The sequence below is a fragment of the Oryzias latipes genome, chromosome 1, assembly GCF_002234675.1.
Source record: "Oryzias latipes chromosome 1, ASM223467v1".
NCBI lineage: Eukaryota > Metazoa > Chordata > Actinopteri > Beloniformes > Adrianichthyidae > Oryzias > Oryzias latipes.
Window position 1 is genome coordinate 31,440,700 of NC_019859.2, and position 25,437 is coordinate 31,466,136.

Here is a 25,437-nt window from a genome sequence, read left to right on the forward strand (position 1 = left end):
CACAGGTTCTTGGCCAGAGGAAAAATACAATGTTCCCTGTAAAACCCAGGTAAACAATGAGATGAGATGACAGTGATGCTCCTCTTTGCTGTGTGTTGTCATTGTTATTTAATTGTAATGTAACCCTCGTGTTTTTTTTTACTGAAAGTGAATTAATTTAATATTTTCAATATAAATTTTTATTGTTTTTTAATTATGTTGATGTACGTTTTTTATAAGCACATTGTATTCTACAGCATGTTTTGCTGTACAAATGGATTGATTGATTGATTGATGTGTGAACTTAATGGGACTAAACAAAACTATGTGACACAGCTGACTCATTTTGTTGCTTTCCCTTTTTTTTACAAGGATCTGTAAATTTTCTTGCACCAGTCTTTTTTTTTTTTTTTTTTTTTTTTTTTTTTAACTTGTTCTGTCCAACAGCTGAGCAAACAGATTAGAGCTGAAGGCTTTTTGTGTTGGACAGGTTTTACTATCACAAAAAGAGGTTATATAGCTTCAAGAAACTAGAGTGTAGATTTGTATAAACCCCTTTTTGTCGTATTATTTTTTATTTATTTGTTACATTTAGTGTGTGTGGGGAGGGAGAGGGGAAGAATGTGAGGGGAGGGTGGAAGAGAGTAAAAGGAAGAAAGGTGAAAAGGTGGGGGATACAAGCACTGATTTGACTAAGTTATTAATTTAAGCTGTAACAATTATACCAGATCTGCTGGAAAGACGAATGTTACATCAAAGGTGAAAATCTGACACTAAGATGAGCGAGAAAAAAAAACTGTCCATCAATACACTGTAGGTAAGGAGGAGGGATGAAGCAGACAGGGAGCAGTGTGGAGTGTGCACGTGCACGTGGGGGTGGAGATACATGCATGCTGCCGACGTGAACCGTGTGTTCATAAAGGGAGCCAGATCCTACCCAGCCAGACCAGCCAGACCAGGAGAGGGGAGGAGAGCCCCCCAGGCCAGAAGCCCCCCCAGCATCCGGACCCAGGCAGCCCGGGAGGGGAGGAGGAGGGGACCGCCCACCCCACCAGCCAGGCACAGAGAGGGCCCCCCTACAGGGGCCCCCCCAATGCCCAGAGGCACAAGCGAACCCAGTGTCCGGCCCCCAGGCCACAAGACAGGAGCGCTTAGCCGTACCAGGCGGCAGCCATGGGGGCCACCGGGCGCCGGACACCGAGACAAAGGCCAGGGACGAAGCCAGGGCCCCCGGAACCCAAGAGCCGGCCACCACCCGACCGGCGCCCCGTCCCCGCAAGCCAGCCCAGGCCCGCGACCTTAGCAACCCAGGGATCGCCACGCACCCACAGCCACAGCCACCCCCCTAAAACCCTACGCACTACCACCCCCCCCGCCATAATATCTGACCCCCCCTCCCCAACCCTCTCAGTGCCCTCCCCTCTCTGTGATGGGGAGGGAAAGCCCCAGAGGGTCCCAGCGAGCCAGCCCCCAGGTCGGTCCTACCCATGCACTCACACACACATACTCACAATCATCTGGTTACCCTCCCTACCCCCGCCGCCAAGCAGCAACCCCCCCCCCAGCCGGCCGACCCCCAGCGCCGCATGCCCGACCCCTCCCGCAGCCGACAGGACACCCATAAGCCCGGCCGCCCTGAGAGGACCAGGCGTGTGAAGACCGGCCGCCCCCCCCCGACCCCACCCATGTATGGAGGTGTGGGAGTGCTGTGTGTGTGCTGCAGGTAAAATAGGAGGTCACCAGTGTGGGGGGATCCACCGCTGCCAAGCCGCAAAGCCCCCCACTCCGGAGTCCCTCTGTGAGTGGTGTGTATTTGCTGTGTGTGTGCTGCTAGCATGCAGTGTGTGTGTCTACAGAGGAAGTTAAAATTGTGGGGGGGCCAGCGAAAGGTGAGCACGGATGTTTCACCGTGCCCCCCTCCACCAGACCCTCTCCACAAGGCCCTAGATGAATCAGAGTGTCTAATATGCAAGTAAAAAGCGGGGAGGAGGGCGGGTGCCAACGAGAACCCAGAGAGGGGCATCCCCAGTGAGCCCCGCCAGCATACCCCTCCCATCCAGATCCCGGGGCCCTATGTGCCTGTGTGCAATATTTGTTTGGGTGAGAGCGGGGAGGAGCGGGCGGATGGGCACAACCGGGGGAGAAGGCTCCCCCGAGCGACCGGCCCCCCAGCCGGCCGCGGTAGGCGCCCCCCCTCCCAGAGCGGCCGGGCAGCCAGAAACGCCAAGCCAGCCGCAGTCGGAGGCCAGAGCCTCGCGGCGCCGAGAGACAGCCAGCAAGGAAGGGTCCCGGTGCCAGAACGGGGGGGCAGGGGGTCCAGCCCCACCATTCATACCCTGGCCCCCCTAAGGACTAGCACACTGCCCCCCCAGGCCCCCCCCCCAAAAAAATAAATAAGTAATAATAATAATAATAATAATAATACTAATAATACTAATAATACTAATACTAATAATAATAATAATAATAATAATAATAATAATAATAATAAAATAATTAATATAATAATAATAATAATAATAATAATAATAATGAAATAAACCCACCCAAGTGAACCCATTAACCCCTGCTGTGACTGCGGGGCCGACCCCCGGGGGGCCAGGCCACGCGCCAACTACCGGCCACGGGCGAAACACCGGCCACGGGCAGACGACCCCAGGCCCCAGAGCCCCAAGCCCCCCCCCAGCCCCCGCCACGGCGACCAGCCACCCAGCACGGCACCCGGCCGCCGTTCCCGGTCAGCCGCACTGCCTACCCTGCGCCCAGCAGGCACCCGCCCAGGAACCCCTGCCAAGTTGCCGGCAGAGTGTGCGCCCCCACCACCACCCCACCCAGGCAACCAGAGCCCCGAACCGGGAGAACGACAGGCCCGGCAGAGCCCACCCCCCCAAACCCACCCCGGCCCACCCAACCAGCCAGGACCCGGCTCAACCTATCACCATCCCACCCCCACTAGGTGATGTGACTAACCAGCTGGAGCCAGGGAGAGTCTGAAGCCGACAGGTTTTTTGTGGAGGACATTATCTCTGAACTAATATGCTCTGACATGAGGTTTCTGTAGTGGTTGATGCTAAGATTATTTTTAGATTTCCAGTTTAGGAGGATAGTTTTCTTTGCTATACATACAGCGGTGAGAACCATATAAGCCTTGTTAGATTCCATGTTGATGTTATTCAGGTCACCTAATAAGCAGAATTTGGGGCAAGCAGGAATCTTATGATTAAACCAGATTGATAAATCCTCACAAACCTTACGCCAGAATGATTGGACAGGTGGACAGACCCACAGGGCATGCAAATAGAATTCTTGCACCAGTCTTCACACAGAAAGGCATAAGTGAAGTGCATTGTGGGAGACACCATTAGTGCAGAACAAACATGTAAAGGGGCAGAAGCTACCTCAACAGGGACTTCATCGCCTTCAGGTCATACTAGTAACTTATTAAGCGTTAAACAGTTAGGTTTTTAATTCAAGCTTTTTAATTCAAATTTTCCTTCCTAAACCAGATGAAACTTTGGATTTTTTTTTATAAAGATACAATTTTCAGATTATGATTGAATTTGATCAAGTTTGACAGTAAGTGTTATTATTTCTTGTTTTGACAGAAATACCCATCATTTGCACAAAGGGGCTTTCTTTCTGCTGTATTTGGCTGTCTATGCGGCTGTTCACGGAGGCGGAGGTTCCAATTACCAGCATTACCAGCATCATATTTTTGTGCTCAGCCTATTTCTCATTGTCTTTCCCATCAGTTAGGGGGTGGGAGGTGTGCAAGGAGTGGGGGGCTAGGTACGGGGAGGGGGGCCCTATTTATTTTTTTATTTTTATTTATTTCTTTGATTTTGTTCCACCCACAAAAAGCCTTTCCATGCTTTTTGGAACGAGGTTCTGATGAGAAAAATGTTGTTAACAAATGATGTGACCAAAAAGGTGAAAGACCTTCACTAAACTCTTGAAGCATGAAACAAGATCATAGCATGATCAGCATGAACCCGTGCTTTAGTCAGTGAAAAATATGACACCTGCCAGAAAGCTCATTAAATGCAAATGGTATAAACAATGCACTGCAGCTAAAGTGTATTCCAGAAAGCGTGTTTAAACTACCCTGACTTTAACCCTGAAAGTTATGTAATGTATTTACAAGAATCCTACTTTGTCACCTAAACTATTGACTCTTTAACTTTTTGCAGTTACATGGAACATTGTGAAACTTAGTGGGTGTATTTAATGGGTCTCCACTATTTTGTGATGTTATAGATGTGAATGTATGATCTTGAGGTTTAGAATACAAAAATAATTAATTGACTAGTCAATAGAGTTTGCATGCGTCCGTTTTCTCAACGTTTTTCCAATCTTCTACTGTCCAGTTCTGGTGAGTCTGTTTGAATTGTAGCCTCAGTTTCCTGTTCTTAGCTGACAGGAATGACAGTGTGGTCTTCTGCTGCTGTAGCCCATCTGCATCAAGGTTGGATGTGTTTTGTTTGTTTAGAGATGATCTTTTGCAGAACTCAAGTGTAACCAGTGGTTCTTTGAGTTCCTGTTGTCTTTCAATGAGCTGGAACCGGTCTGTCCATTCTCCTTTGACCTCTGGCATCAACAAGGCATTTCCGCCCACAGAACTGCCGCTCACTAGATATTTTCTCTAGAGATGGTTGTGGGTGAAAATCCCAGTAGTTTCTGAAAATAGTTTCTGAAATCCTCAGACCAGCCCGTCTGGCACCAACAACCATGCCACGTTCAGAGTCACTTCAATCACCTTTCTTCCTCATTCCGATGCTCGCTTTGAACTGCAGCAGACCGTCTTGACCATGTCTACCTAAATGCATTGACTTGCTGACATTTCATTGGCTCATTAGAAATTTGCGTTAAGGGTTAGTTGGACAGGTGTGCCTTATCCCTTGTGCTATCTTAGATGACCCCACCCTTACATTGACGTGTGTTTCCTACCATGACAAAGGTGGATAAAGGTGGAAAGATTTCATGTAATCCATGGACACCAGTGAAGATCACAAATTATTGAAGAAAAAAGGTTCAGCGCACTGTCTAGTGGGTCTAGATGACCCAACTCCCAATTGTAAAGTTCCTAGGATAGCACAAGGGTTACAAAGTGGCTGGTGAGTGTATAATTTCTTTCAAAAATTGTGAGAAAACCTGTAGTACCACAAGGGTACACAGCCCTTCAGTGACACAGTGACATATCTGTTTGATAGGGACACTAAGATAAAAAGGGAAAAGAAAAGAGAAATATACTTTTTATTACAGGACCAGAAAACTGCACACATTTACAACCCTGATTTTAATGAAACAACCCAAGAACAAACCTATACTGAAAATGTGAAGCAGCAAAATGCTTCTTTGTGCTTTGATCTTTGGCCTTTAGCAAAGTAAAATTGTCTGTAAAAACGTCACTTTTCAAGATACAGAAAGTTGTTTGTTGAAAATAATCTAAATATTTCTGTTGTCTTTACTGCTGGTTGCTTTGGGTAGAGAAGCGCTTCATATTGATTTTTCTAAAATTTAGACTTTGCTGACCTCAAGTGGTTCCTTTTTTGACGTAGCTGTGGGACACACAATATTTGGGTACCTGCTGTCTTAACCCTTGTGCTATCCTATGGGGTCAAGAAAATTGACGTATTCTCCCTACCACGACAAAGGTGGATAAAGGTGGAGAGGATTTCATGTAATCCAAGGAAACCAGTGAAGATCACAGATCATTGAATAAAAAAGGTTTAGCGCACTGTCTTGTGGGTCTAGATCAGTGTTTTTCAACCTTTTTTGAGCCACGGCACACTTTAATCTTGACAAAAATCCTGCAGCACACCAGCATCCAAAAAAAAAAGAAGGTGAAAATCACAGTTTGTATTGATCTACAGCCCCTCTGCAATCTCACGTGCATTTTTGTGATAATTGTGGCAGAAAAAGCTGGAAGTTGCAGCTTTTTTTCTAAAAGATGTAATAAAAGTTAAGTTAAAAGATTTAAAAACTGTTTGATGTGTGTTCGTTGTGGCTTCAAGACGTTTAACAAGGAAGACTCATTGTGCGCGGAGACGCTGTCACTTTAACCCAATGCATAATGGGAGATGTAGTACAAACAGCCACTGAACGCAGACAGAATGGTGTCTCTGAGCTTAATGGTTTTGTTCACTTTTTCCACGGTCTGATGCCGGATTCTTTGAGCTACACCGCTAAAGACGAGATTGAGCTGGTATTTTGTTGGAACTGAGAGACTTTACGAGCAGAATCAGAACAAGGAAGTGAAGACTTTAACAACCTCTTATTGGTAAGACTGATGACATGTGATTAAGCCTCCAAGAATGATTGGTGGAGACAGTTAAAGGGGCGGGACTTTTCCGAAAAAGGCTGTAGCTGCAGCTAAATTGAGGTACGGTCATTCTTATCAAACTGTCTTAAATAGAATCAAATAAACACAAAGAATGGATGAACAAAGAGCTGATATCCTGGAGATGGTAAATGTTTTTAGATCAGTCAATGAATTTCCCACGGTACACTAGTGTGCTGCGGCACACTGGTTGAAAAAACACTGGTCTAGATGACCCCACTCCCAATGTTAAAGTTCCTAGGATAGCACAAGGGTTAAAATGAGCAAAAACAGTTAACCTGAGTCTGGGTGAGTGGATGTTACATGTTTGAAAAATGAGAAAAAACTCTGAAACAAAGCTCCAAGACAAGTTAAAACAGATACATGTTGTTAAAACAATATTTTTTTAATATTGGTTGAAAAGAGTTTTAAAAACATGCTTAAAATATGATATTTATATATGCACAATTATGAAAGAGAGATAATCACCAGTGACGTTAAAGTATTTGCTTGTTAAATGTTTTTTAATTGAATGTGAAGTATGAACATTTAAATGTTTCATAATGTAATCATCAGTAAATGGGTGTTAAATCGTTTCTTAGTGTCAAAGATCATATACCATCACTTAGATACAGTTCACTCTGACAGAGTAAACTAAAGAAAAGTATAATACAGGCCTTTTAAAATCTGCTGTTGCCCCCTTATCCTTAGATGAGAGTGTTTTCTTTTAGTCTAGGAATAAGGTAAAGTGTTTTGCTTCAGCTGGCACAGAGTTACTGAGGAGCCTACACCAAAGCCAGCATACAGAGGCTCACTGAAGTGGGCTTTGAACTTGTGGATGAGCTGCATTGAGTCTGACACAGCATAAAAGGCCAAGGTGTCACCTGCATGGTCCAGGTACACTCCTATTCTGGTGGTGCGGGGAGCGTTGGGGAGGTCTTTGTCTGCCGTGTTGTGCCAGGCTGAATACCCTGAGTCAGAGCAGAGGAGGCTCCACGACTTGTCATTGTAGCCCAGCAGGCTGGAGTTCTTGCCCTTGCGGTTGATGCCCTTGTAGGCCACGCCTATGGAAAACTCCCCGCTCCACTCCGCCTCCCAGTAAAACCTGAAACCGGACATGGGCTCCCTGCAAAGCACCTGGGAGAAGCCGTCAAAGCGCTCCGGATGGTCTGGGTAAAACTGTACGGACTTCTTTCTGGTGACCCTCTGATTGCCGTCTGACAAAACCAACTCTTTGTACACCGTGTTTGGATCAAAGGACAGTTTGCAGGCATCTGAGCACAACAACAATAACACACATTTCTCTGTTATGTCCCTTTAAACTGACTCTGATTGTGTTAAACGTAGATCTTGCCCCTGAAATAGAGAAGGTTTGACTCACATCTCAGAAAGTCTGGTCTAGATTTGGGTTCCTGGAAATCTTTCCTGGAAGGAACTGTTAGGATATTTAAAAAATTAACATTCTTGTGGGTTTTAAGTTGCTTATTGCTCAGATTATTCATCATCCCCTCACCTTTCAGACGTTTCTCTCCATTTCGTGGCAAAAGTATGTAGACAGGAGTTTCACTGACTGAAGATTTGAAGTGTTAGTCTGATCTGTGGTGGATCAGTTCAGGGTACCACAGTCCTACTCATATTCTCTGCAGGAACTCACCTGTCTTGGAGATTTTGCTCAGCTCCTTTTTACAAATGTCATCCAGATTCTCCTTCATCTCTGTGGCTGTTTTGCTGATCTCCCCAAAGGAGAACTGAGGGTTGATGAGCACTTTGGGCACCATGGCCTCAGGAGCGACGCACAAGGTTGGGAAATTCTGTTCAACCAAGAAATGAAGTCAGTTTCTACCACAGAGATTTAAAAGAAATGATCGTCCAGCACCTGCAGGAAGTGAATGTTGTCCTCTGTTTCAAGAATCTGTCGCAGCTCAGCGTCCCGTCTCTGCAGCTCCATGATCTCCTGCTCCAAGCGCTCCACGTAGCCGTCGGCCTGTGACATGGCCGCCTGCATGTTGGCCAGTATCATCTGACTGATTTCAGCCTTCCAGCGTTCGACCGCCTGCAGCATTTCGTGGAACGTCTTGTCGCTTTCTGTCTGCGCTCTCTGGGCGGCGTTCTGCAAAAACCAGTCAGGAGCTTTCAGGTGCGAATACATTTATCCCACATGTACACCACTGGCAATGAGAAACACGTAACAGAGGAAGAGGAAGGAATGCAGCTGCACCTTAAGTACATCCACATTGTGCTTGAGCTCCTGCAGCTCCTTCATCCTTTCTGAAATGATGTGCTGCACTTCGGTTTGTGTGACCACCAGGACTTTCTGATGGACACCCATGAAAAAAAGGAGACAATTCAGATATTTAGATTCTCTATCCTTCATGAAAAGGAAAGGATCTGTTGAACAGCATGTTCTCAGAAGGTGTTCAGACCATGTGGACACCCCTGAGGTTTTTTCTTTTCTCTGGAATTCGATTTTTTTTTAGGAGTTTTTCCTTACCGCGAAGGATGGTCTAAGAGCAGGGATGCCCAGTTTAGTCTTGTCAGTAAAGTTAGTTCAGTTTAGAATTTTCCCATTGAATTCTTGATCCTTATGATTTACTTTAAAATTACCGATATGAAGCCCATTGAGACGACTGATGTTGTGACTTTGGGCGAGAACTCACCTGTTTCTCGATCCGTTCATCTTCGGCAGATGCGATGTTGTGGCTGCGGTGCTCTCTGACGGTACAAAGCACACAGATGCACATCTGGTCGGTGCGACAGAAAAGCTCCAGGCCCTTCTCATGCTGGGGGCAGATCTTCCTGTCCAGATGTCCCATCTCATCCACCAGCTTGTGTCTCTTAAAAGTGGACGACTCGTAGTGTGGCTTGACATGTGTCTCACAGTAGTAGGCCAAACACATGAGACACGACTTCACGGCCTTGTTCCGACGACCGACACAGAAGTCGCAGTAGGATTCCCGGTGCATGTATGGAAAAGGAGTGAGCTGTGGAAGCTGCTGGCGAGGCTGGTGCTGAACATCAGGGAGGTTTCGTCGCAGGACAGGACGTGGGGTGAAGGTGGCCCGGCACTGCGGGCAGCTGTATACTCCCATGTGATCAAACTGATCCCAGTAGATCTTGATACAGTCCAGGCAGTAAGTGTCACCACAGGGAATGGTGACTGGATCTCTAATTCCATCTGCACACAGAGGACACAAAGAATCTGGCGGTAAAGGAAAGCCAGATTCTGCCATCGTGCTGGATGAAGTAAAAATAAGTAAATTAATATAATTTTTTTGTTCTAAATATCAGAACTGCTCATACAAGAACACCAAGCCAGCGGCTCTGACCTTTTTCTAACTTTACAAAATGGTTTGGCCCATATTTAAAGGTAAAGTTTTGTTTGTACTGTAAGCACATAGGTGTCATTTTCCTACATAACCTGTTTTCAGCATTTCAGTGAAATGACTGAGACTGTGTCAAAGACAAAACAAATTCTAACCCACTGGAATGGAGAGGAATTCACACAATACAGTCAAACACACAGAAAATAAAAATGGATTTTGTATCAAGAAACACGATGGTGTAGGGGTTAGCGCTCTCGCCCAACAGCAAGAAGGTTCAAATTCCGGCTGGTAACTTACTGTGTGGAGTTTGCTTGCTCTCCTCATGCTTGGTTGGGTTATCTGGGTCAACTGGTATCTCCGCATTGTCCCTAAGTTTTAATGTGTGTGAGTCTTTTTGTTCAACAGTTGCGCCTGCGTCCCTCTGACCCCCAAAGGAATTAAGAAGGTTTTGAATATGGATGGATGAAATATTCACCTTATTAATAATAATAATTTGTTGCTGTTCACCTTTCGGCATATCCTCTTAAGAGTCGCCACTCTGTGGTTAAGTAGAGTTTTACGCCGGATGCCCTTCCTGACACAACCCTGTATTTTATCTGGGCCTTAAAAATAAAAATTGAATGTACTTTTTTCTTTATAGTGCAATTTACTTAAAATTTGCCCCGATTCTACTAATCTGCAAATATATGGCATGAGAAATGACAGCAAGCAAAAGTCAACCTGTTTTGTATCATGTTTTTTTTCCCCCCCGTAATGTTTTTTATAGTGGAAGACCCGACTAATTCTTGAGACCTTCACAGTCTCAGGTTCTTATGACTAAGCAGCAGCTCTCATGCTGGCGTTTGGTGTCAAAACAAACTGCTTTGTTTGTCATGTGAACAAAGCACTGTACACACTGGTCCCCACAGTGTAACAACCCGTTATAGCAAATTTTTTTTTCTACATGATAAAGAAGAAGTCAAATGTAGAAAAACTTTTTTTTAAAGGTTTTTCTTGAAATGAAAATTAGCTGCCTGAGGATAACGAGAAGTGTAGAGAATCAAAGGTTGCTTCCACATTATGTCTTTCGGTATATTTGAATAAAAATGCATGTCACTCTGTCTTGACCTGACTGCATATCTCATGATTTAACTTTTTATTATTGTTATACTGTTCATTTTAATGGCATTTTATTTCTAATGTGTTGTTTTAACTATGTTTTTACTGCCATGGTGCCTTTCTGCCCATGTCTCCCTTGAAAAAGACATCTTATCACAATGTCACTTCCTGGTGAAATAAAGGTTAAATACAAAAATTAACAATATTAACAATAAATTTGCAAATTGAAACAATTTTGTTTCTATTTACGGATTCCCTTGATGTAAATAATCAATAACTATTGAACATTTATGTAACAAAAAAAAAAGATTGAGACCTTTTGTTACGGAAAAAAGAGGAGAAAAACTTAACCCTTGTGCTAGCCTAGGCTCTTTAACGTTGGGAATTGGGTCATCTAGACCCAGCAGTGCGCTGAACCTTCTTTCTTCAATGATGTGTGATCTTCACTTGTGTCCATGGATTACATGACATCTTTCCACCTTGTCATGGTAGGGATAACACGTCAGTGCAAGGGTGGGGTCATCTAAGATAGCACAAGGGTTAAGGAGGTAAAAAAAAAAAGGAGTTGGTTCAAGGTCACAGCATAACCTAATGGCTGGTAAGTGGATTCCACGCCAGATTATTTTAACATCCAGAGGTATTTCCTCTTGGAATTTGAAGGTCTCAGAAAGTTTGTTAGATCATTCAAAACACAGCCGAGTTTAAAGAAATGATCATTTTTACATGTAAAAGTGGTCTCTAACAGTAGAAAGACATAGGAAGAAGAAAAAAAAGCCACGTTTAAAGGTTACAGATGCACAATTAATGTTAACTTAAAAAAACAAAACAAGATTTCGCAGAATCAGATCAATTCCTGTAGGTACACCTAAATAATAACAATAAAAAAACTCATGAAATGTGACATAAAAAGGAACCAGGCAGTCAGGATAAACACTCAAAAGTTTAACAAACCAAATCAATGTTCTCAAAGAAAAAGATCATTTTGGACTTTAGGACCTTTGCTGTTAGAAGGCACACATACGTGGGGTTTAAAATGGGAGTACAGCTCGTTTTGGTGAATATTATTGGATGGAGTACATGAGTTTCAAAGCATTTCTCAGGACTCGTACCAAACCCTTAGCATGGCTTTCAGTGTACCTCCAGGTCCAAGTAACCTGAAACCACTCATGTTTTTGTTTTGGTCACTTTGTCATCATCTTAATCAAGTCAAACTTCTACCCCTGAGGAGCCTTTAAAAACCTGTTTGTTTTATCAGTTTACTTGAGAATTAAGAAAGCCTTCTAGATGAGAAGTGAAACGTTTTTATGATTAAAGTTCAGATGACCTTTTTAAAAACTTTTTCTGGTATTAATCTGTCAATGTGGCAAGCTGAGCAGTGAATACATACCGAGGAGAGTGCACTCTTTTATAAGTCGTGGGAAAATCATTCACAACTTTATCTTACTTTTAGCCCAAGATGCTTGTCTTGGAATCCTCCTTTTCTCAGTCTCACAGTCACTCAGAACAGAAGCCATACCCATATGGCTTCCACACTTTCTTACGTCTGAAAGACAATAAAGATCTCAACTCAATATGTCATAAGCCAACTTTTGGTTGTCCTTTCAGGAAAACATACCATTTGATCCTTTGATCCTACTGTGAAAACTTTTTGGAGAAAAGGTCATGTCTTTACCAATAAAAACTGAACCGAGTCAAGTTGAAAATTTGGTTCAAATGAGTGACCCTGGATGAATGTTGGCTTGGTTTGTTGAATTTGCTCTTAGTGTGTGTGTATGTGTGTATGTGAGTGTCAGAAGTCAGAACTCTGTCTCCCCCTCTGGTCACCGGCGAGTATCCTCTCCAGATTATGAATGCACTTCATCTCCCAGCAACCCCAGCGGCCAGTTTCTGAGTGCTGCACACCTGACTCTCATTCACTCAATCATTCAAAGTCCACTTAAGGACTGCACTGCAGTGTTAAGTATTGTTTGTGCCGCTCTGCTCTCCTTACCAAGCGTTGAATCTGGATCTGATCTTCTATCTCCTGACTCTGTTTGCTTGCCGCCTGCCCCGACTCTCGCCTGGATCCTGACTACTCTGTCTCTTTTCTGATGATCATATGCCTGCTATCGATTCCTGCCTGCCTGACCCTGCTTTAGCTTTGTGGACTTTTAGCTGAGCTAATAAACCTTCTGCATTTGGAAGCAGCCGTCTGCCTGTTCCTGTGATTATAAGACCACACTCTATTGAAAGTGTGTAAGAATTTAGGCCTTGCGGGCAGAAGTACTAATCCAACAAGAGCATTTGTGTAAAATGATCATGTGAAAAATAAGATGTATTCAAAATAAATAAATGTTCAAGTAACCAAATAAATCATTTAAAATGTTTTCCCTTTGAATATAATTTTAATAAACTTTGTTGAGAATGAACTATGAATTTAAATTATTTTAAATAATTGCAATTATAGAATTTAACTAAATTGCATTAGAAATCCACCTAAACTTAAAGAATTTAACCTAAACAAGCAGAAGTGATGTTTAACGGCTGCGAGACCGCTTGGACAGAAACAGATTGACTGACAGTGGGATGGGCGGGTCCTCGACACAACTGTCAACCTGATACTACGGTAAGTAACGTTGGACAATATTGCATTAGCCTCCTTAGTTTAAGAAGCCAAGCGTGAGTCTAAGATATCAATTCAGAAATATGACTATCACGAACATAAATTTTTACGGTCAAAACTAGTTTAGCTCGTTAATTTCCTCTCTTAACGTTTGGCTTTTATTTTATTGGCTATATTTTTTACTTTAATTTTATTTTATATTTTATATATTTACGTATTTGAGTGCTTATTTTCTATTTTACAATCTTTTCTTAAATTGCTTTTATGATTGCAGTTATTACGTTTTACTGTACTGTTTTAAGGTTTCATATAAATTTGTACTAAGATTTTATTTAGTTTGATTGGTCAGTCTGGAATTTCTCCTGCTAATGCTGCACAGCACTTTGGCTAACTGAGGTTTTTAAATAGTGTTATATAAATAAAATTGATTTGAATTGACATTGCAGCAGCTATTTTATGTTACTAGTAGACTTATTTTACAGGTTAAGTCACTTGGAATACTTTGTATAATTTCAATATGTTGTTTGACATTTCTTGGAGACAGTTTTGGACTACAGTCATAATCCATTCTCATGCCGGTGGGAGCACCCGTGTAAAGCTTGAAAGTCTTAGGCTGCCATGGTTTTTTCAGTTGCCAACTCAACGGGCTCGGTCTTAACCGAACCTCGTCCTTTAGGTTGATGTATGGTTGCATGTTGTGTCGATAAGTTCAAGACATTTTATTGAGCATTCACTCTATGTTCAGAATTAGCTTTTCAGAAATAGAAATAACCACTAAAAGAAAGTAGACGCGGTAAGTTGTTTTTATTTTGGCGGCAGTGGATCAGGCGGTTGATCAGGTCGTCCAATGATCAAAGGGTCAGCGGTTCAATCCGCGCTCTCCCAAATTAACTGTTGTTGTGTCCTTGGGCAATACACTTCACCCTCCCTGCCTCCAGTGTTGCTCCACTGGTGTGTGAATGTGTATGAATGTCCCGGTGATGGTCAGATGTGAACTGGCAGCCACGCCTCTGTCATCACCAAGTATGAACGAGGTGCCAAGTCACTTCTTCATGTGCAGTATTAGTTTTTAAAGTGTAAAAGAGATTTTCTTTTCTATTGGTCTGGATCGAGTTCTGAACCTTGCGTTTGGTGTGTATTCATACTGCCGTCAAGCAGACTTTCCTGTTTCAAACCAAAGCTTGTAATCAACACCAAGTGACTATAGATCTCCTCTTTAGCAGCAGCTTCTCCTCAGATGACAAAACTAAAAATCAATGCAAAAAACTTTTTAAAAAATTAAAAGACTGTCCTATGACACATCGCTGGATGTCATTCTTGTAGGAGAGGTGGCTGATAGAGGCCACATTCCTGAGTTGGTATGCATAGTCATTTGTGTTGATTATTTGAGTAAGAGGGTTCACATCTATGTAGGACAGCAGTGGGGACAAAGCATGTGCCTCATTCGGGCTGGTGACTTGAGGCAGTAACCCCCAAGCTGAAGGAGGCAGTGGGAGGAACAGCAAAGACACTGCCCAGGACTTTAAGTTCACAGGGTCGGGCAGTCGGTCGGTCTGTAATAAATAAATAAATAAATTCCCACTCCAGTCATATTTTGATCTATTGTAAAAGCGTTACTAGTGGTTATTTAATTATGATTATACCGTTTTTGAGCGAAATTAAAAACCTGTGTTGTTTTCTAAACATTGTTTATGCAGAGCGGGAGGACTTCATCAGAAACTCCTCACTGTAGCCAGGACTGATATCCCATCATTTTTGTTTAACCCTTGTGCTATCTTAGATGACCCCACCCTTACATTGACGTGTTATTCCTACCATGACAAAGGTGGATAAAGGTGGAAAGATTTCATGTAATCCATGGACACCAGTGAAGATCACAAATCATTGAAGAAAAAAGGTTCAGCGCACTGTCTAGTGGGTCTAGATGACCCAACTCCCAATGTTAAAGTGCCTAGGATAGCACAAGGGTTACATGGTCTCCCGCTAGCTTGCAGCCCCTCACAACCCCAAGCTAACATTAGCGGTGCAACAAAAATGGCAACCAATAACGGAGCTATTCAGCCGTCCAGTTTTGAGCCAGATTCCAGCTCAGGTGAGGAAAACAAAGACATTCATGGATCCATTTGTCTGCAAGTGGATGCATCAGAAAGGAACAGAGCAGGGTGAATTTGGCCTGCCCATTTCGGTTTCTATGTCCCAACTGAAAAAATGATATCTTTTCATCTGCTCTCGATTCAAAACGAATTGAATAAAGACCTACTCAAAAATGCATCTTAAAATATTTTATACATGTCCTCCATCATGTGAAAAATGCTGCAAAAACATGTTAAAAACACAATTTTCATTGGAGTCGGTCTTTAAGAAATAATCAGTGTTTGAAGAATCCTTGAATCCATCCAGCAAATCTGCACAGAGAAGGACAGGGGGAGAGTGAGCTAATGGAGGGACTGAGCAGCGATGATGTCATTGTTGTGCTGGCTGGTACGTTCTCCCTCCTCCCTTCTCCTCCCTGCCTCTCTGTATCACTCCATCTGTGTCATTACTGTGAATAAGCAGGGAGCGGCAGGAAGGAGGAGAGCTAGAGGACAAAGACGGACGAGAAGCAACCAAACAGATTTGCTAAAATCTTAGCTGAGCATCCTCCTTTCACAGAAGCAGGTACGCCATTCGTTTTCAGTATTTTGTCTTTAGTTTGGGGTGCACTGATCTGGGGCAACGAGACCGGCAGTGTGAACCAATTAACAACATGAATAAGTCTCTACTGTTGTGTGTTTCAGTTTTTGCAAAAATTGTAAGAGATGTATTCCTTAAATCTTGCATTGGAAGTAGGCTACAGACATGTAATGTTTACAATGGATTTGTTTTCTCACTCAGGCCTGTTGTGTCTTGTTCTGTCAGATAAACAGGCTCACTTATTTAGTGAGCATGTTAACTTTCCTTATGCGTATAGAATATATATATATATTTTTTTTTTTTTTTTAAAGTATAAGATGAGGTACAATTTGTACTGTGTGTGTGTGGCCAGAAAAATGGCTAAGTAAAAGAAAATGAGAGGGCGGAACCATGCACTCTGGACTGTAGTGCAGAGAAGCTATTAGGAAACTGAGGTAATTCTATTAAAGTGGCTTGAAAGCAGCTTCTGTAACACTAGCACGAGTATCTGCGGGAGAAAAGTAATCACTTCTTGGCAGCCAAGCAGCCAATTTACTAATAGCATTAATGTATTATATTAAGTGGGGGAAAAAAACTTAAGTTTTCCCATTTAAAAAGATGAGAGGTCTGTGAAGTTAATCATAGATGCACTTCCATTGTCAGAATAAAGGATTTAGCTCCAATGAGCAAGAAGAGATTCTGTCCCTCATAGATCTGCTAATTCCTCTTTAAGAAGGACATTTTAATGGAACCTGTCATAACTGGTCATCTGTATAAAAGATCTACTTAAATATTTGGACTGCATCCTCTTCACTATGACCAAGACCAAAAAGCTGTTTTAAGACTCCAGGGACAAGATTGTTCATCTGAAAAAACCTGGGGTGGACCATCAAGCGGCTTGGAAAGAAGAGATCAACTGTCAAAGCAAGTATTAGAAAATGAAAAAAAAAAAGAGATATTGAAAATCTTCCTCAACTTAGAGCTCCATGCAAGATGTCACCTAGTGGGGTACAAATGATTTTGAGAACTGAGAGGAAACAGCACAAAACTACATGGGGGAACTGGTCAATGACCTAAGGAAAGCGGGGACAACTATGTTGTTAGTTAGTTAGTTAGCACTTTCGATGTGAGTTGGGTGGTGCTTTAATATGGTGGCACTTTACGCAGCACTCCGGTCATTAGTAAGGTGCATGATTTGGACACACCTTCCCATTTTTATAAATGAGATAGTGTATCCAAACTTTTGGTCTGTACTGTAAGTTCCCGTGATATGCCCACGCAAACTGTGGTCTGATGATCCTTTCCTTATATCTGACAGCCAGGTTGCATGCAAAGGACACACAAGCACGAACTTATCACTTTAACAGCACTAACAGGCTTCTTGCACAGTACGCAGGGAATGAAAAATCTGCATGACGTGCCCACATCTCACCAACTTCACCCTTACTCACCCATACGTGATGTTAAGATGGTCCCTACAACCTTTCACCTGCAGCATGCCCTTAGAAAAAAATGTGGCTGAACGTTTAAACCTAACGAGCTCAACCAAGCGATCTTTGATATTTTCTGCAGGACACTTGCCCCCCCCCATTTGCGTATGTGCTCATGGGGGAGGAGTTAGACCTGAGACTGGATGGTGTTGTCAACATAGCCTACATGGTTTCGGGTTGTTAAGAGTCCTTTGTCCTGAGTTGGGGAGCCAGTGACTCCCTCCCCAAACTGGTCATCTCTTTCAGCTGTTAACGACCCAGGTGGAACTGGTTCGGTTTGTTTGGGTTTCAGAACACTGCCGTAGATGGATGGAAGATTAAACCTGAGACCACCATTCTTATTAAGAGAAGGTTTATCCTTCTTGATAAAGATGGCTTTTTTCACTCCTTGCTCAAAAGAAGAATGGTGGTCTCAGGTTTCTTCTTCCATCCATGTACGGCAGTGTTCTGAAACCCAAACAAACCGAACCAGTTCCACCTGGGTTGTTAACAGAAAGAAATGACGAATGGAAGCATCACCTTAGGGAGGGCTTTCCTCCAAAGGAGAGCGAACAATTGATCTGAATGAAGGAAAGGAAGAATGGGGCCATGAATGGTAAGAATTTGTGCGAAAACCTCCTTCCAGCAGTGAGAGCACTGAGGATGATACACGCCTGAATTCTCCCGCAAGGAATTGATCCCCAACTCAATTAAAGAGAATTTTTGGAGGTGGTTGAAAATCTGTGTTGCCCAGCAACAGCCCAAAAACATCACAACTCTTGAGAAGATCTGCATGGAAGAATGGGACCAAAATAGCAGCTCCATGGTGTGTAACCCTTGTGCTATCCTAGGCACTTTAACATTGGGAGTTGGGTCATCTAGACCCACTAGACAGTGCTCTGAACCTTTTTTCTTCAATGATTTGTGATCTTCACTGGTGTCCATGGATTACATGAAATCTTTCCAGCTTTATCCACCTTTGTCATGGTAGGGAGAACACGTCAATGTAAGGGTGGGGTCATCTAAGATAGCACAAGGGTTAAACCTGCTGGAGAACTATTGAAAATACACCAACCTGCAGTACATTACAAAGTATTCTGGTGAACTATTGTTTTTTTTGTTAATTACTTTTTCATTATAAAAAAATCTGTTAAAATCATTAAAATTATTTTCTGGATTTTTTTCATTCAGTCTTTGCCTCCAGTTGAAAATCTGTATCAATGATGAAAATTACAGACCTCTCATCTTTTTAAATGAGGCAATGTGCAGAATTGGGGACTGCCAAGTACTTTTTTGGCCCACTGGACATATTTTATTCCAACTAAATCTTTTCACAGAGGAAATCGATGCCATCTTTCACTGATCTTTTGCTGGCTTTGGAGATGGTTTTATTATTTATATTGAATCAAAATGTACCGTAGCTTTTAATTTGAAATAGGTCCCAACACAACTCTCCAAGTGAGTGCCTCTGTTTGCTATAACACTTTGCATTTATAGGCTTAACTGATCTACAGTTTTGTGTGCAAATAGTATGGCTGACGGCATGGTTACTCTGGCTGAAGTTGAGACTGCCTTCCAGAAGTTTGCCGTTCATGGAGACACCAAAGCCACAGGAAAGGAGATGCATGGCAAGAACTTTGCTAAGATCTGCAAAGACTGCCACATCACAGACGGCAAGAACGTGACCACTACAGATGTAGACATTGTTTTCAGCAAAGTCAAGTAAGATTTTTAGTTCATCAGGCAACAACTACATGATTGATTTTAGCTAAATAAAACATAAAGGTGTTTATTTCTATTACTTTTAAGACAGCTGCTATAATACAAGGAATCATTAAAGAGCAGTTAATAAGGTAGGTTCTATGGAACATCGCTAATTGGATGATGACATTCGTCCATCACTTCAAACAAAACCTATTTGACAAGAAGCGATACTGGATGAGCTCTGTACTAATCATGAAACTTTTATTAGTATGTGGACATTGAATACTCATTTAAAAAAAAGTCAAACTTCATCATCCAATCAGCGATGCCTCATAGTATTTTCCTTTTACGGTTTTCTATTGTGTTTCATTTTTTTACATTTAATTTTGATTTCCAGAAATTACTTTTTTTTGTTGTTGCTACTTTTTGTTTCGTTTTTAATTTGTTTGGGAATTCTGTTATGGTTTCTGGAATTTTGTTTCAATTTCTAATTTGTAAAGTTTTTTTTTTTAAATGTGTTGTTTTTTTAAAAATTGTTATTGTGATCTTTAATATGTTTTTGCCGTGAATGTTTTGTTGGTGTAGTTTGAATTTCAAGGCCACCGTAGCTTTAACAAAATCAGTCGTTCTTTTTATTACAAAGTTGGGCTTTTTTGTCTGTGAAACAACAGAACATCTAAGGACAATACTGGACTAATTTAAATAAATGATATCTCTTAGATGGTGATTAATTTGAGTTAAAAAACATTCTAAACCTTCTTATCCCTTGTTGGGGATAAGAAATGTAAACAAAAAGGAAAGAGGTTGTTCTATCAGAATGTATTTTCCTCTTATCCAATTGGCACTTCACAAAAAGGGTTTGGGACTGATGGCTTGTAATGTCGCCATGCCATCAAATAGAATCTTGATGAAGTCATTTTATCTTGGGAGAGTAAAAGCAAGCTCTCCAGCATCAATGTAAAAGACTCACACATTTAAAATTCAAAGGGTTTCAGAGCTGGTTTGTGATCTTCCTGACTAGCACAGTATTACATGACATCTTTTTAATTCTGAACACAAACTGCAGGAAGTCAACTGATTATTGGTAACTTTACCTGACGTCACACAGCTAAGATAATCAAATATTTTTCTCAAAACCAAGCCAGCTGTCTGCTTTAGGGTCAATATTTTTGTTGTGACTATAAAAACAAAATCAAACTAAAAATATTTTAGGTTTTCACTAGTGGACATCTTTCACCATCGTGCAAAAAGAGAAGGAACTTGTGCAGAAAGTCTGAGTAACAAGCTTGGCACAATTTGATCCTCCACCCAGACAGCCCTGGAGTCTCAGCCTGTTTTTCCTTCAATGTGTTCCAGGTGGAGCCTAAACTTCTTTAGTCCTGAAAGACCTTGAAAAAAGCTGGGGTTTGACAACATACATTACTTTGACTAATATCTACACAGTAACTAACTGCTGGTATTTAAAAATGACAGCATGTGGAAGGAAGGCTGTTTTTATTGAAAGGATGAACACAAAACAGGGAGGCTACAGTTAAAGATCCACGATAAGAAGTAGAGACGTGTTGCGTTAAAGGGGTGGGAATATTTCACCCTAAAGTTGGTTGAAAATGTGTCATTTTAATAACTTGGAGATTTAATAAATGAAGGAAAAATATTACTCAGTTATCAGCTGTTACCTCATAAATAGAGTAATGATCAATGTATCAATCTCTTAACCTTAGACAATTTGCACAATTTGAAGAGACGAATAGTCTCCAAACAAATCTGAACAACGTTGTCCTTTGAATAGAGACTGAATAAAATGAGGATAAAACAAGCATGAAATACTGGACGTAACGGAAAATAATTGAAACTAGATGTAAAATATATAAAAAAACTAAAATGATAAAAAAATATTAAATGAGAGTTGTACTGATCATGTGTGTGTGTGGAGATACTGTGTGGATAGTGGGTGTTCAGTGGGAAAAGGTGTTTTGGTGATGAGTGGAGAATAGATCCTCAGAGAAATTTAAAGTTGAGGGCAAGACTTGACGTTTGTGATAACAAAGTAAATAAACAATCTATATTTCATAAACATGCATAACTTTATTCAAGACGTCTCCATCACTGCAGTTTCTAGCAACCTCTGAGTTAAAGCACACACGGCACGTCACCTTGCCAGTAACCGCCTTGCGACACGCCTCTGCCATACCAAAGTAACAACTAAAAAGTGTTGTTCCCGACGTTTAAAACTGATAGTCGACATATAAAGTTGTAATAAACGAACTGCCCCTATAAGGATCATAAAGCGCAGCTCGTCCGTCTCCTGTTGTTTTGACCCGCCCTCATAGTTCCTGGCCAATGGCTGAAGAGAACTTCAGTCACATGGTTTTGTTTACACACTTGGGTCCATAAGGGAATGGTCCTCTAGATGCCAATCTGAATACAGGGCAAGCACAATCTTTGGGACTCCATCTGGAACAAGGAATTTTCCCAGTCTTAATACACCCTATGTAACAATTCCTATACTGTAAGTGTCAAAACAAGAGGCTTCCTAATACACATAATATATACCATCAAATTCATAGCAGTATGAATAGTTCAAAGAGAATAATTTCATTGGTTTTGGTTTGAAAATTTAGATACAGTCTCTGTAAAAGCACAAGTTAGGTCATTCACACTTCAAGTTTACAGAATTTCTTGAGATCTTGAAGCTATGAAAAGATGTTTTACAGCTTGGGAGGAAATAAAACGATTGTTCTGTGTTACCAAATTGTAGTGGAAGGGTTATGGTGATGGTAATGTTCAGATTGTCTTGGCGTTATTCAACATATGTTCAACAATGGATTTGGTGTTCACATCCAACTCCATGACAATTTGTCAAAAAGTGTTCTACTTTGTGTCTCTTCAGGGCAAAGTCAGCTCGTGTAATCACATTTGAGCAGTTCAACCAGGCTCTGACTGAACTGGCCCCCAAACGCTTTAAAGGCAAGAGCAAAGACGAGGCTCTCCAGCAGCTTTACGGTCTGCTCGCCGGGAAGGAACCTGCCAACGTTGGAGTCACCGTGAGTGCTGAATTATCATCTTAACATCAGGGGTCCAGGTTTTGCTGTGTCCCACTGAATGTCATGTTTTATGAACTGATTTATTTTTGCGTATTATTTCACATTTTCAACAGCACTTTTCTTTTGTAATCCCCTTCATGTTTAGGAAGTGGAATTTATATTAAATATGCATTTGTTGTTTTTTTGCAAACATTTTATTTGGAAATTTGATGTTCGCCCTCTTTACTGTATACATTTACACGATTGCGCCAATTCCCCAAAGTCAACTAGGTCCCGTGACATTTTTTCGCATTGCCAGCTCATCAAATCACCACAATTTTGCTACCTTGGCTAATTGTTTTAATTTTGTAAAAAGTTGTATTTTAGAGGCTCAGTCATACATGTCGTTAATTTAAACAGACGTGGTTAACGTCTCCACTTCCTTGTGAACATGGCTGCTGAAGTCACTTGGTTACAACTTCATGCTTTTTGTGTTGCAACCAGCCTGTAAAAACAATGGACAGATCGAAGTGTGACGTCACCCATAGAACACGCCTTACTTCCAGCTCTCGCGAAATAGGGAACAATCCCTCACCATTGCTTCCTGATACACTCGCCGCCATGTGGAAATCAGTCGACAGTGATCGGTCTGAACATGGCGGTGACGTATCAGGAAGCAATAGTACTTCCTATTTGGGAACATGTGAAGGGAGGGTTTGAGCTGTCCATTGTTATACAGTCAATGGTTGGAACAATCTCAAAAAACAGCCGATCCTGGGGGAACTGACATTTAACCCTTGTGCTATCTTAGATGACCCCACCCTTACTTTGACGTGTTATTCCTACCATGACAAAGGTGGATAAAGGTCTAAAGAATTCATGTAATCCATGGACAGCAGTGAAGATCACAAATCATTGAAGAAAAGAGGTTCAGACCACTGTCTAGTGGGTCTAGATGACCCAACTCCAAATGTTAAAGTGCCTAGGATAGCACAAGGGTTAAATGAAGTAATTTTGTGCATAGTTTTATGTGAACTTTTTTGCGCTTATCAGCTAAACACTGTACTCACACCTGTTGTTGTCCATTTATTTTTAGAAAGTGGCCAAGGCTGCAGCAGTGGACAGACTGACCGACACTACCAAATACACCGGATCCCACAAGGAGCGGTTTGACGAGTCAGGGAAAGGGAAAGGAAAGGCGGGACGTGCGGACATCCCAGACACCAGTGGCTATGTGGCGGCTTACAAGGGCACTGGAACCTATGACGACAAAGTTAAAGACGCATAAAGGAGTCTCTATCCTAATTCAGAAATGATCGAAATTAACACTATTTTCTGTGAAAGTAAAGGGGCATGTAAAATGAAAGAAATGTTCTGTATATTATTTCCTTTTGTGACCAAAGACAAAATGCTTGCTTTATGCAAAACATTTTTTTTAATACTCTTAACTGTGTGCCTTAATTTAGTTATTGCAGCTAATGTACATGCTCTGAAATATGGCTCTATTCTAAATGATCTCAATACACTGACTGGTACATTTAAGTGCTTCCAAATCTCCAATATTTTAAGTTTCCTTGTAGTGCAAAGGTGGTGTTTTGCTTTAAGAACAAGCGGTTCCTTGTTTCCTGTATTAGCCTGCATGAGGAAGAAAAAATCATTGTCTGGGATATTTAAAAATAAAACCAAGATATAAAAAACATCAAGCACATTTTTGGGTGTACCAAGAAAGCTAAAATGCAAAGATGCAATGTAAACAAACACAGTTTCTAGAAACGCAGGCAAGTTAGAACTCATGACCATATAAGAAGTCTAGGTACATAAAAAATCTGTAACTTGTACATTTAAGAACTATTTGACCAAATCTGACACAAATTCTGACACAGAATTGATATAAATAGTGCTTTTTACATGTTCTAGTATATTACACTCGAAGACAGCATCAGGTACAGGTCTTCTTGGTACTCAAAATAAGCTTGGCGGTTCAAAACACATGTAATGCAAATTTGTGAAAGAATTTATTTGAAAGGAATGATGCATTGACAAGCATTTATTTAAATAAACCAGAGTACTAACAACAAAGAGATTCAGCTGATTCAAATCTCCCAAAAAAGGGATAACATATGGTTTAGAATGTGGACTTTATAGTAAATACCTGCTGACTATAACTGTCATAACTCAAACTACATACAGTTTGTATAGCCCTTGTGCTATCTTAGGCACTTTAACATTGGAAGTTGGGTCATCTAGACCCACTAGACAGTGCGCTGAACCTTTTTTTTTTTTTTTTTTTTTAAACTTGTCCTGTCCAACAGCTAGGCAAAAAGATGAGAGCTGAGGGCCTCTTGTGTTGGACATATTTTATTTTAACAAGAGGGGTTATTCATCTTCAGACAAACCAAAGGTATGTCTGAATAAACCCCTTTTGTAATTGAGGCCAAACTTTATTAGTTTCAATCATGTTTGAAGATCTTTGGTGTTGGACCGGACGGAAAAGGAAAGAGGGGAAAAAGAGAGAGGGACGTTAGAGAGAGGGGGGGGTAGGAGGGTGATAATAGGAGGGGAAGGGGGGTAAGACCATGAAGCAGCATAGAGCAGACAGGTTTACTGGTTGTTTATCATTACGGTACAGTTCAAATGTAGTACAAAAAGGGCGGGGCCTGTTCACACACACTGAACCTTTTTTCTTCAATGTTTTGTGATCTTCACTGGTGTCCATGGATTACATGAAATCTTTCCACCTTTATCCACCTTTGTCATGGTAGGGAGAACACGTCAATGTAAGGGTGGGGTCATCTAAGATAGCACAAGGGGTAAATACCTTTTAGAGCCAATAAATGTAGTATGCATATCAATGTGTTTACATAGCAGCCCAAATTTAAAGTCTGTTGCCTGTTATCAAATCTCAGTTCATTATAAAGGGACACATTGGATCCCATACTAAATTCTGTTAAATCTAAGATCTCCTATCATGCAAAAACTTATATCAATGTGATAGCAATTATTCAGTTTTTGTGGAAAAGAAGTTGGTTTATGGTGTTGACTAAGCATGTGACTAGAGGTCTTACAATGCATGTGGTTTGTTTGGTTTCTATGCAAACCCAACACATAATGCTTTTCTTGCTGATAAATAACACAGAAAAAACAACTAAAAACAACAGTCTGGCAACTCTGCTTTTTTCTTTTTAGTTAAAAAATGTATTGGAATGCAATTCTTCCCAATTCTAATAAAACTATATTCAGAAAACTAAAGTATTGCTCATTGAAAAGG

General features: G+C 41.4%; 2 protein-coding genes across 3 annotated transcripts; one reads left to right on the forward strand and one right to left on the reverse strand.

Moving 5' to 3' along the window:
- Positions 1-6,681: 6,681 nt before the first annotated feature.
- Positions 6,682-9,626, reverse strand: LOC101161952 (tripartite motif-containing protein 16). Of its 2 annotated transcripts, XM_011480017.1 has the most exons (7): positions 8,956-9,626; positions 8,517-8,612; positions 8,175-8,408; positions 7,953-8,109; positions 7,812-7,868; positions 7,680-7,733; positions 6,682-7,572 (listed from the first exon to the last, which is right to left on the reverse strand). In XM_011480017.1, the coding sequence occupies exons 1-7, from the start codon at positions 9,526-9,528 to the stop codon at positions 7,031-7,033; spliced, it is 1,713 nt and encodes a 570-aa protein (XP_011478319.1). In that variant the 5' UTR covers positions 9,529-9,626; the 3' UTR covers positions 6,682-7,030. The 2 variants fall into 2 exon arrangements, with proteins under 2 accessions (XP_011478319.1, XP_011478313.1); XM_011480011.1 differs by having other exon boundaries at positions 7,680-7,868.
- A 6,211-nt stretch (positions 9,627-15,837) lies between these two features.
- On the forward strand, positions 15,838-24,248 carry LOC101167683 (tubulin polymerization-promoting protein family member 3). The gene is made up of 4 exons (XM_004066211.4): positions 15,838-15,979; positions 18,973-19,164; positions 22,037-22,190; positions 23,266-24,248. The coding sequence occupies exons 2-4, from the start codon at positions 18,974-18,976 to the stop codon at positions 23,455-23,457; spliced, it is 537 nt and encodes a 178-aa protein (XP_004066259.1). The 5' UTR covers positions 15,838-15,979; position 18,973; the 3' UTR covers positions 23,458-24,248.
- Positions 24,249-25,437: the final 1,189 nt, after the last annotated feature.

What these genes read in the sequence shown, in the direction of transcription:
- LOC101161952 (XM_011480011.1), bottom strand. Translation starts at nt 9,528, where the DNA reads ATGGCAGAATCTGGCTTTCCTTTACCGCCAGATTCTTTGTGTCCTCTG. An exon ending in ACAACATTCACTTCCTGCAG is followed by an intron (nt 8,110 to 8,174) that starts GTGCTGGACGAT and finishes TTGGTTGAACAG; the next exon opens with AATTTCCCAACCTTGTGCGT. An exon ending in GAGCAAAATCTCCAAGACAG is followed by an intron (nt 7,869 to 7,952) that starts GTGAGTTCCTGC and finishes TCAAATCTTCAG; the next exon opens with TCAGTGAAACTCCTGTCTAC.
- LOC101167683 (XM_004066211.4), top strand. Translation starts at nt 18,974, where the DNA reads ATGGCTGACGGCATGGTTACTCTGGCTGAAGTTGAGACTGCCTTCCAG. An exon ending in ATTGTTTTCAGCAAAGTCAA is followed by an intron (nt 19,165 to 22,036) that starts GTAAGATTTTTA and finishes GTGTCTCTTCAG; the next exon opens with GGCAAAGTCAGCTCGTGTAA. An exon ending in CTGCCAACGTTGGAGTCACC is followed by an intron (nt 22,191 to 23,265) that starts GTGAGTGCTGAA and finishes ATTTATTTTTAG; the next exon opens with AAAGTGGCCAAGGCTGCAGC.